This window comes from Hemiscyllium ocellatum, chromosome 11 (genome assembly GCF_020745735.1).
Source record: "Hemiscyllium ocellatum isolate sHemOce1 chromosome 11, sHemOce1.pat.X.cur, whole genome shotgun sequence".
NCBI classification, from domain to species: Eukaryota; Metazoa; Chordata; class Chondrichthyes; order Orectolobiformes; family Hemiscylliidae; genus Hemiscyllium; species Hemiscyllium ocellatum.
Genome location: NC_083411.1, coordinates 14,167,341 through 14,179,682, shown reverse-complemented (window position 1 = coordinate 14,179,682; position 12,342 = coordinate 14,167,341). Strand labels below are relative to the sequence as shown.

The 12,342-nt window shown below is 44.4% G+C and overlaps 1 protein-coding gene across 2 annotated transcripts in view; it reads right to left on the bottom strand.

Annotated features, from left to right (window-relative positions):
* si:zfos-2326c3.2 (mitogen-activated protein kinase kinase kinase kinase 4) overlaps positions 1 to 12,342 on the bottom strand; it is a 290,366-nt gene that overhangs the window by 51,067 nt on the left and 226,957 nt on the right. For both annotated transcript variants that reach the window (XM_060832025.1, XM_060832026.1), the window contains 3 exons: positions 10,030 to 10,200; positions 6,372 to 6,489; positions 6,123 to 6,278 (listed from right to left, as the gene is read on the bottom strand). In XM_060832025.1, the coding sequence (XP_060688008.1) occupies positions 6,123 to 6,278; positions 6,372 to 6,489; positions 10,030 to 10,200 (445 nt within the window). The remainder of the gene's footprint in view (positions 1 to 6,122; positions 6,279 to 6,371; positions 6,490 to 10,029; positions 10,201 to 12,342) is intronic.

Here is a 12,342-nt window from a genome sequence, read left to right as displayed (position 1 = left end):
ACCCAGACCCATTCCACTCCCCAATATTTACCCCTGACTAATGCACCTATTACTATGGGCAATTTCCCATGGCAATTCACCTGAACTGCACATCTTTGGACAATGGGAGGAAACCTGCACTGACACGGGGAGAATGTGCAAACTCCACACAGACAATCACCCAAGGCTGGAGTCAAACCCAGGTCCCTGGCGCTGTGAGACTGTAGTGCCACCCTTGCAATGCCAACCACTGAGCTGCTGTGCCGCCTTCACTTGTTTCCCTGGATTTGCTAAATAAATAAAAGCTCGGTGACTAATAATCAGGTTGAGGAAGTTGTTTTAATTTCTGGAGTTACTGCAAGATATCTAGTGAACGTGGGCAGGAAAAATCATGACAATCTAAGGAACATGATTAGACCACTCATCCTGGCCCACCATTCAATAAAATATTGGCTGATCTGATTTTGGCCTCAAATCTAATTTTCTGCAACCCCACTTTCCTTCAAACTGTCCTGCCATTACCTCGCTTTCCCATTCAAAGATACGTCCAAGTGCTCAGTGTACAGTCGCAATGCAGCCTCCTCTGCTTTTTATGGAAGTGAACTCCTAATGATTCAGAATCATAGAGATGTACAGCACGGAGACAGACCCTTCAGTCCAACTCATCCATGCTGACCAGATATCCTAAACTAATCTAGTCCCATTTGCCAGCATTTGGCCCATATCCCTCTAAACCCTTCCTATTCATATACCCATCCAGATGCCTGTTAAATGCTATAATTGTAGCAGCCTCCACCACTTCCTCTGGCAGATCATTCCACACACGTACCACCTCCTGTGTGAAAATGTTGCCCCTTAGGTCTCTTTTATATCTTTCCCCTCTCACATAAAATCTATTCCCTCTAGTTTTAGACTCCTCCAACTTAAGGGAAAAAAGATTTTGTCTATTTACCCTAACCATGCCCTGCATGATTTTACAAAACTTCACGAGGTCACCCCTCAGCCTTCGACATTTCATGAACCTCTGAGGGAAGAAATTGCTCCTCAGTCCTAAAGAGAAGACTCCTTCATTTGAAAGTACAGTCCCAAGTTCAACCCTTCCGCACAAGAGAAAACAGATGCAGCAACTAGCCCATAAAATCCATTTGACCTGAAATAATAAGGGGAGTAAATTTCAGCGTTGCTTTCTAGGGGAATGGAAAAATGGTTGCAGGAAACCGTTGAAGAAAGGGCACAAGGATAGCACATGGAAACATAACTGAGTGTATTACACTTTTGGAGAATCATGAGTGAAGTGACCCCCACCTCTGAGCTGTAAAATTCAATCGTTTTATGCATAATTGGTGATGGAGCATCTCTGACATTCTGGAAAGGTTCAATGCCTGGGCCTAGATTTGCTCGCTAGGCAATTCTGGCTCCAAATAAAGCTTCTGGTTGTTTATACTGTCACAGTGGGAATCCCAGAGAGTGCAGAATGCGCCAGACTGACTGCAAAAGTAATGAGCTCTAGGCAATCGCATTTACATAATTACACACGTACAAAACATATTCCAAATGCAAGGCCTCCAGCCGCTACCAAAAGGATGAAGTGATTCTTCTGGATTTGGATCAACTATATCTATTCTGTTGCGTGACAGAAATTAAACTCGAAGTATTGAGAGGGCAGCAACCATTACAATAGCAACTGCTTGGATTTACTTGCTGCCTTCAGTATAATATAGTGTCCCAGCTTGGTGCTCCACAAGAATGTAGGTCGGGGTGGAATGTGTTGATGAAGTTGATGAACTGCTCAATCTCCTCGCGGAAGCACAAGGTGGCACTGGTGCAGTCATCAATGCAGCGGAGGAAAAGGTGGGGAGTGGTGCCGGTGTAACTACGGAAGATGGACTGTTCTACGCAGCCGACAAAGAGACATGATTTGGAGATGCCGGTGTGGGACTGGGGTATACAAGGTTAAAAATCACACAACACCAGGTTATAGTCCAACAGTTTTAATTGGAAGCACTAGCTTTCTGAGCATCGCTCCTTCATCAGATGGTAGTCAGGTGGTAGTCCCCCTCCCACTACCACCTGATGAAGAGCGATGCTCCGAAAGCTAGTGCTTTCAATTAAACCTGTTGGACGAGAACCTCGTGTTGTGTGATTTTTGACAAAGAGACAGGCATAGCTGGGGCCCATACACCTGGACCATCTCTGACACCTCCCTCCCCTTCCTGGGCCTCTCCATCTCCATTAATGATGACCAACTTGACACTGACATTTTTTACAAATCCACCGACTCCCACAGCTACCTGGATTACACCTCTTCCCACCCTGCCTCCTGCAAACATGCCATCCCGTATTCCCAATTCCTCCAACTCCACTGCATCTGCTCCCAGGAGGACCAGATCCACTACAGAATACACCAGACAGCCTCCTTCTTTAGAGATCACAATTTCCCTTCTCATGTGGTTGAAGATGCCCTCCAACTCATCTCATCCACATCCCGCCCCTCCGCCCTCAAACCCCACCCCTCCAACCGTAACAAGGACAGAACCCCCCCAGTCCTCACTTTCCACTTTCCACCTTCGCATTAACCGCATCATCCGCTGACAATTCCAACCACCTCCAAATGGGCCCCACCACCAAAGATATATTTCCCTTCCCACCCCTTTCCACCTTCCGCAAAGACCATTCCCTCCGTGACTACCTGGTCAGGTCCACGTCCCCCAACAAATCACCCTCCCCTGCCACCGCAGAAATTGCAAAATCTGCGTCCACATCTCCTCCCTCACCACCATCCAAGACCCCAAAGGAGCCTTCAACATCCATCAAAGTTTCACCTGCACATCTACCAATGTCATTTATTGTATCTGTTGCTCCCGATGTTGTCTCTTCTACAATGGGGAGACTGGACGCCTCTTAGCAGAGCGCTTCAGGGAACATCTCTGGGACACCCGCACCAATCAACCCCACTGCCCCGTGGCCCAACATTTCAATGCCCCCTCCCAGTCTGCTGAGGACATGTAGGTCCTAGGCCTCCTCCACCGTCACTCCCTCACCACCTGACATCTGGAGGAAGAACGCCTCATCTTCCGCCTCGGAACACTTCAACCCCAGGCCATCAATGTAGACTTCACCAGTTTCCTCATTTCCCCTCCCCCCACCTTACCTCAATTCCAACCTTCCAGCTCAGCACTGTTCTCATGACCTGTCCTACCAGCCAATCTCCATTCCCACCTATCCGCTCCACCGTCCTCTCTGGCCTATCACCTCCATCCCCACCCCCATCCACCTATTGTACTCTTTGCTACCTTCTTCCCAGCCCCACCACCCCTCCATTTATCTCTCCACTCTGGAGGCTTCAAGCCTCTATTGCTGATGAAGGGCTTTTGCCTGAAATGTTGATTTTCCTGCTCCTGGGATGCTGCCTGACCTGCTGTGCTTTTCCAGCATCACTCTAATCTAAACTTTGGTTTCCAGCATCTGCAGTCCTCACTTCAGCTCCACAAGAATGTGTTAAGGTTGACACCAAATAAGAGAATCAGACAATGGAACGGGTAACCAGTTTGCAAAGAATCGTGCTTTGAGTGTAGTTTTTAAGGAGAGAAGCGGGGAAGAGGACTAGGGAATTAGAGAAACAACTGCAGAGCTTGGGCCCTGAATAATTAAAGACATGCCTGTCAAATGTGGGGTGGGGGTTGGGTGGTAAGGAGTGTTGGGCGGTTGGTTTGGAAAGGAAGTGGTTAACGTACACCCATGATTCACCAAAGGTTGTAGGGTTGAAGGAGATTACAGACACAGGGAGGGTTGAAGACCTGGAGAGATTTGGAGGAAAGATGGAAAATTGGAGAACAAAACTTTGGTGGACTGCGAGCCAATTTAGGATCAAGGAGTATGGGGGTGATGAGTGAACACAGCTTGGTGTGAGTCAGTACAGTTCTAACCAGTTGCATCTAAATCTCCAGAGTTCTCTGTATATGATGATGGGAACCTGAAAGGAGAGGTGAATGAGCCATGGACAGACGTTAGGAAATTGCTTCACGAGAGAGGCCTAAGGCAGTGGAAGGGGGTTCAAAACTGCTACAGCCTGTGAGGAGACCAATGTTATGGATTAAGCCAGACCACTCAAAACATTCTTAAGTAGGAAGCCCCAGACCATAACTTTGCAATTTGTTTCAGTAAGTGTACAGTGAAAATTACCTAGAGTAAGATAGCCAGATTGACTAATAGACTTTAAAACAAACAAAAATTTATTCACAAAATTACACAATAAAACACAACAAACAGAATAAAGATATCCTACAGAACACAGCCTAACTAACTAGACTTAATTATGCTGTTCCGAACATATCTCTGTCCTGAAATAAATATGATGTGGAGTTGCCAGTGTTGGACAGAGGTGGACAAAGTCAAAAATCACGTGACATCAGGTTATAAACCAACAGATTTATTTGGAACTGCAAGCCTTCGGAGCCCCCAAATAAACCCGTTGGACTATAACCCGGTGTTGTGTGATTTTTGACTTAAATAAATAGTACTCCAAGTGTGATTGTCCCAATGCGTGTACAATTGAAGCAAGACTATACTCCCTTACAAGAGTTGAGGAGGAACTTCTTTGCTCAGAGGTTTTTGGGAATCACAGTGAGCATTGGTGGTTGAGTCATTTTAAAGACAGGGCTAGACAGACATTTGATTTATGAGGAAGTCGAGTGTTTAGGAAGGGAGGTAGAGTGGCCATGAAAATGCAGTTAAGGATATGGAGTAAATCATTTAGGACTGAGATGAAGACAAATTCCTTCACCTTGAGAGTGTTTAGCCTGTGGGATGCATGACCACAGAAAGTGGTTCAGGACAAAAAAACTATGATTTCAAGGAGGAGTTGGATATAAGGGATCAAAGGGTATGGGGAGAAACAGGAACAAGCTTTAGTTGGATGATCACCCCGATCATAATGAATGATGGAGTAGGTGAAAATGGCCTACTCCTGTTCCTATTTTCCACAGTTGTATGTTAAGAGCTCAGTTGGATCAGACACAATCTTACTTAACAGTGACTTGAATGGCCTGCTTTGAGAGTCAGAGTCAGAGAGATGTACAGCACAGAAACAGACTCTTCGGTCCAACTCGTCCATGCTAACTAGATATCTGAACCTAATTGAGTCCCATTTACCAGCATTTGGCCCATATCCCTCTAAACCCTTCCTATTCATATACTCATCCAGATGTCTTTTAAATGCTGTAATTGTACCAGCCTCCACCACTTCCTGGCAGCTGATTCCACACACGTACCACCTTCTGTGTGAAAAAATTGCCCCTTAGGTCTCTTTTATATCTTTCCCCTCTTATGCTAAACCTATGCCCTCTAGTTCTGGACTCCTTCACCCCAGGGAAAAGACCTTGTCTATTTGCCTTATCCATGCCCCTCATGATTCTATAAGATCACCACTCAGCTTCCGACGTTCCAGGGAAAACAGCCCCAGCCTATTTAGTCTTTCCCTGTAGCTCAAGCCCTCCAACCCTGGCAACATCCTTGTAAATCTTTTCTGAACCCTTTCAAGTTTCATAACATGCTTCTGATGGGAAGGAGACCAGAATCACATTCAATATTCCAACAGTGGCCTAACCAATATCCCGTACAGCCGCAACATAACCTCCCAGCTCCTGTACTCAATGCTCAAAAGTGCTATAGAAATACAAGTTTTTGTTGTAGACAAATGCAAGCTCTTCACTCTTGGACTTCTTCTTTAGCTCTTCACCTGTTTATTGAAGCGAAGCTGAAGCCATTCTAATAACCTTTTTTTTTAAGACTCCCTACAATATGGAAACAGGCCCTTTGACCCAACCAGTCCACACCGACCCTCCGATGAGTAACCCACCCAGACCCATTTCCCTCTGACTAATGCACCTAAAAATGGCCAATTCACCTGACCTGCACATCTTAAGATTGTGGGAGGAAACCCACACAGACACAGGGAGAATATGTAAACTCCACACAGACAGTCCCCCGAGGCTGGAATCAAATCTGGGACCCTGGTGCTGTGAGGCAGCAGTGCTAACCACTGAGCCACCATGCCACACACATGCTATCATCAGTAAATAGCAATATTGGCTTCATGGACAATAAACCATCCCGAGGTAAGAAAATTCTCAGCAATATCTCACCCCATAAAGCAGCACATAATATCTCGGAATTGAATTTCTTCTTGTATTTGCGAATTTCTGGAGTGTCGCTCTGTGGACGTATGTTCGTCGGATTGACATTGACGACGGATCCCTTTCTCGCATTGTCTCGTCGGATTGGCTCAGTTTTATTGGCTGCTGGAAAGGGAAATAAATTGACACAGCATGGGAATAAAGAACAGATGAGCTCTGAACCATCAAAGTGCTGGTTTCTGAACTGTGATCACATACCTAGTGCACCTGGAGGACTACAAGGGGAGATCTGCAGGAGCCTGGGGTCAATGAACGGTGTGAAGGAAGAGGAAGACGATGAACTACATTTCGGCTGGAGACTTTCAGCTGATTCGCTCTGAAAAGAAGTGCAATTAAAACTTGAAACACACTCTTATGAAGGAATTGATGTGCTCTGACCCTGGCAGCCCTCTGCCTGGCGTTCCTTACATCTACATTCATGTGCCTTCACAAAGTACCTTTAATGTGGTCAAACATCCCAACATGCTTCATTCCCAAAACCTAATTTGACACTGAGCTTCATAAAGGGATAGACAGACATATGGACCAGCAGCTTTAAGAGAGACAGGGAGATTTATAAAGAGCACCAGCAGAGAAATTAATGAACTGAATTCCAGAACTGAAGGCCTAGGTAGCTCTGTTAATGATAGATTGAAATTAATTAATTAGGATTCATTAATTAATCCTAATCAAAATCAGTGTTACACAAGAGACTGGGATTGCAGGACTATAATACAGTTTGTGATATTTGTGTTGCACAGTGATAGTGTCTCTGCTTCTGAGATAGAAAGTGTGGGTTCAAGTTTTGTTTTTATTCATTTGGGGGATCTGGGCATCATTGGCTCGGCCAGCATTTATTGCCCATAAAAATCCGATATGCTTCAGCTGTATGAAATAGCACATTCTGAGCAGGTTGATTAAAATATTGACATTTTTCACAGAGTTGGAGGCAATATCCCCTCCGATATTTTGTTGTGCTGTAGGGTCAACTCCCTTCCATGAGTACCACCTTTACATAGACATACATTCAGACAGCATGGAAACAGGCCCTTCAGTCCAACCAGCCCATGCTCACCATCTTCCCAAACTAAACTAATCCCACTTGACTGCATTTGGTCCACATCTCTCCCAATCTTTCCTATTCATGTACTTATCCAAATGTCTTTTAAATATTGTAACTGTATGCACATTCACCACCTCATCTGGCAGTTCATTCCACACAAAACTAGTCTCTGTGAAAAAAATGTCCCCTTATATCTTTTTAAAAACTTTCACCTCTCACCTGGTTTTGAGCTCTCTCATCCTAGGGAAAAGACCCTTGCTATTCATTTTATCTATGCCCTTCATGATTTTATAAACCTTTACAAGGTCATCCCTTAGCCTCCTGTGCTCCAATCAACCTATTTTTATATCTCAAACTCTCTAACTCCAGTAACATTCTGGTAGATCTTTTCTGAACCCGGTCCAATTGAACAATATCCTTCCTCTAGCAGGATGACCAGCACTGCATGTGATATTGCAGTAGAGGTCTCACCAACATCCTGTACAACTACAACGTGACGTCCCAACTCCTGTATGAGCAATGAAAGCAAGCATGTTAAACACCTTCTTAACCACCTTGTCTACCTGTGATCCAAATTTCAATAAATTATGTAGCTGAACTCCTCAGTCTATGTGTTCAAGAACATTACCCAAGACCATACCATCAATTATATAATTATATAATTCTTCCTGACCTCTCCGCCCCCACCCCACTCCGGCCTATCACCCTCACCTTGACCTCCTTCCACCTATCACATCTCCATCGCCCCTCCCCCAAGTCCCTCCTCCCTACCTTTTATCTTAGCTTGCTGGACACACTTTCCTCATTCCTGATGAAGGGCTTGTGCCCAAAACATCGAATTTCCTGTTCCTTGGATGCTGCCTGACCTGCTGCGCTTTAACCAGCAACACATTTCCAGCATTAATTATATAAGTCCTGTCCTTGTTTGTTTTACCAAAATGCAAATCCTCACATTTATCCAAATCAAACACCATTTAGCTAATCCTCAGCTCATTGACCCAATTGATCAATCTTGCTTCATAACCTTAGATAACCTTCTTCACTTTCCATTACCCCACCGATTTTGGTGTCATCCGTGGACTTACTAACTCTATCTCCTTTTAACTCACCCAAATAATGTATATAAAGTCTTAAATGGGACAACTGGAGAGGGGCGTGCCTGGTGCTAGTGTGAGTATAGGGCAGCATTTATCAATATTACAGTGGATGCTAGGGTACATGATTCTCAGAATGAGGCCAGGGAGAAAGTGAGGACTGCAAATGCTGGAGATTAGAGTCAAAACGCGTGGTGCTGGAGGTGGGGAGGGTGGTGCGGGTAAGGTAGCTGGGAATGCGATAGGTGGATGAAGTTGGAGGGTGATGGTGAAAGGTCTGAGTGGAGGGTGGAGTCGATAGGTGGGAAGGAAGATGGACTGGCAGGACTGATAGTTCAAGAGGGCAGTGCCAAGTTGGAGGGCTGGATCTGGGATAAGTTTGGGGGGAGGGGAGATGAGAAAACTGATGAAATCGACATTGATCCATACTCCAACAGTCTTGCTGGGCTCCCTCCCTGCACTGCAAACCATGTATACTGTTCAATGATTAGTTCTGGTCTGCAGTACCTGTCCCTGGCCCATCCCCAAGGACATCCATAGAATGGTGGCAGCGGAGGAGTCAAAATTCACACCGCCCTACTTCCCCAGCCCCATCCCACATTTCCTGCTACTGTCCTGGGGACAAATCTTTCATGCTTTTGAGTTTCCAGCCTCTCGTTAAATCTTGGAGCACTGACCAACTTTACTTCAGTTCTCTAGATTTGGACATGTAGACAGAGAGCACCAATGTGCTGCAGATTGTGAAACATTCCTAATCAAAGCAAGCAAGCAGGAGGAACCTTATCACTTTATGGAAGAATAGCTTTCCTGCCTCAAAATGTAGTCAGGCAGCTTTCAAAACAGGTATTCAACTTTCTACATCAGAAAACACAAAAGACTGCTCCACAGCTACTGAAAGAAGGAGCAGCGCTCTGAAAGCTAGTGCTTCCAAATAAACCTGTTGGACTATAACCTGGTGATGTGTGAATTTTAAAATTCTCCATCCCACTTCAACACCAACTCCTCCACATCATTAAAAAATCACAGATAATTGAAGATGATGAGAAGATGCCAGTGTTGGACTGGGGTGAACAAATTCAGAAGCCCAAATAAAGCTCTTGGACTATAATCTGGCGTTCGTGTGACTTCTGAGATAATTGGAGAGACTTTTGTATAGCTTTTCCCAAATCGCAAATTATCGCACTAACCAAACATTTACTATGCAGTTCCCTTTGTAACAACAGATATGCTGCATTCCCAAAAGGTTAAAAGACTGGAATATATTACTGTAAACTGTATTATATAGGCCCCCACATTTTTAACTGCAATCTTTAATTACTTGTAGGGAATGAATAGACATCAAGGCAATGCTTTAGTGGTTTTAACAGAAAGGTATTTGTGGAAAAAAAGGAGCAACTTACACACATATTTAAAAAGACTAATTAAAATCTTACTTTTTTTTGGATGATTAGAGTTGGGCAATAAATACCTCAATGCTCACATGACATGAAAAAAATTCCAGTCAGGTAAATCATTTTAGCTCAAATTAACTGAAGAATGATGAGAAATTGTTTGCTGCTTATCTAGTGGCAAAGATATCAGCTTTTCTTAACAATGAAATGTCACTTCACATGAGCTCTCATTTGCATTACGAATGAATGAAAGAATTCCCTTGCATTTCTGTCTGTCGCCACTCGCTGGTATCATGCAGGGCAGTTGTATTGCTCTTTGTAAAACATGCCTGGTTAGTTGCCGTGCTGTTGTGAAGTGGCTGAGGATTCTGCACCATTCCCTGTTGATTGGCTGAGATGTTTGTCGAGTGACTTTGCTGGAGGAGATCTGGGAGGCGCTGAATCACACTGGGGCCATCTGCACGTTCCTGCAGTCTGCTACACTTCTGCCCTGCTATCTTCTGTACAGAAATAACACACACATTAATGATAGAGAGAGAGAGAGAGAAAGGAGGAAAACAAAGCACAAGAGGCGGCCAAGGTCTGCCAAGCTCAATCTGACAATCAACAAGTGTTGGAGCGGACAACACTGCTGATAATTGGACCTTTCCATATTCCTTCAACAGTCATAAGGGCCCTCCTGTTGTTCACGCAAACTATGGCTGCAGTTGGAGAAGCTGGTTGGTTCACAATTTTCAGTTTTGTTCTTTCCCTTTTTTTAGGCTGAGGGGAGAGGCTGGGCTGCCGCTGAATTTGGGTTGGAGTTAAGACTCTGCTCCTGGTCCTGTGATGTTCCACACTTTCACGAATGACTGGATGATTGGAAAGGTGAAGACTGACACTGATACAATGACCTCAGCTACCCCAAAGTGCTTTTTAGTTGCAGACGCCTGTGTGCCGTGGCAAGCAATTGGTGCGGAGCAAGATTCCCAAAGAAAGCAGTGTAGGAAATCACCAGATTTGCTTCAATGGCACAGGTTAAGAGATAGATATAGGCTGGGATAGCATCTTTGGAGAATTGCCCTGCTCTCCCTCAAATAGTGTCATGGGATCTTGTACAGCCATCACTGGTGGAAGATAGGGCTTCAGTTTGACATCTCATCTGAAAGAAGGAATGCCCTTCTTTAATGTTGGATCTCCATAATGGGACTTGAAGCTGAGAGCTCCAGATGTTTCTGTAAGTTATCACTAAGACTGTTTACCCCACCTTTCCAGCCAGTGCACATATCCTTACCGCATCAGTGAAAGTTCTAATCACATGTCTGGCTCTTTTGCCTGTATTTCCAAACCACTTCCCTGATTCCCAAATCTCCTGCTCATGGAGACATTTTGAGATAAGATATAAGGTGTTATTACAGAGAGCAGGATTTCAGCCCTGGCCAGCAGAACTCTCATTATCGACACAACCTTTAGAGTAGGGTACCTCTAAACAGTTGGGGCAGCACAGTGGCTCAGTGGTTAGCACTGCTGCCTCATAGTGCCAGGGGCCTGAGCTCGATTCCAGCCTCAGGCGACTGTCTGTGTGGAGATTGCACATTCTCCCCATGTCTGTGAAGGTTTCCTCCTACAATCCAAAATGTGCAGATTAAATGAATTGGCCATGCTAAATTGCCCATTGTGTTAGGTGCATTAGTCAGAGGGAAATGAGTCTGGGTGGGTTGCTCTTCAGAGGGTTGGTGTGGACTAGTTGGGCTGAAAGGCCTGTTTCCACAGTGTAGGGAATCTAAACTACAAAGGTGACATAGGTAACTGGAGTGCATCCAAATGAATTATTCAAACTGGCAATAAGACACTGATACTTCTGGATATCAGGATTAAATGTTCTGATTGCGAAGCCACAGTTTGATATGTGACTTTACAATACAATTTGGTTGGATGTCAGACAATTTCTGAACAAACTATTTTCTCCGTCCTTGCCATAATGCATGTATCATCCCAAGATATGCAGCAGCAGCTCACAACAATCTCTTCCACAGGATCTCACCATCACGATGGCCTCTCTTAACAGGACAGGGTAGCAGGTTTATAGAAATACCATCATCTCCAATCTACCAGGTCAAGTCAATATTTGACTGCACATCTCAGTTCATTTCACTATTGTTGGATCAAAAATCTCAAGCCTTAATTGTATTTCTTCATTTCTCTACTTTTATACTAAGACGACTGCAGTGGTGAACTTTTTAACTTATTTCTTTATTTTTCTACTTCTGTAACTAAGATTTTGTACCGAGGTACATTGTACCTAAGATGACATCGTGTGTGGTGACTTCCAATACTTTTCACTGTATTCTTGTACCCCGTACTTGAGTATATGTGACAATAAAACTTAAATCTAAATCTAACAGAACCTTGTGTTCATATCACCCAGACAGACTGCGCAGTTCAAGAAAAATGGTCATGAACATCATCTCAAGGCCATCCACAGATGAGCATGAAATGAGAGCCTTGTACAGTTAGCTCAATATCTCAGTCCTTCAAACTACACTACAAACTGGCATCTATAATGGAACAAACAGTATGGAAAATTGCCTAGGTGGTGTCCTGGACAATTCAGCCAATTTCCACCTCATCAGTTTATTCTTAGTCATCAGTCAATGTAAGAG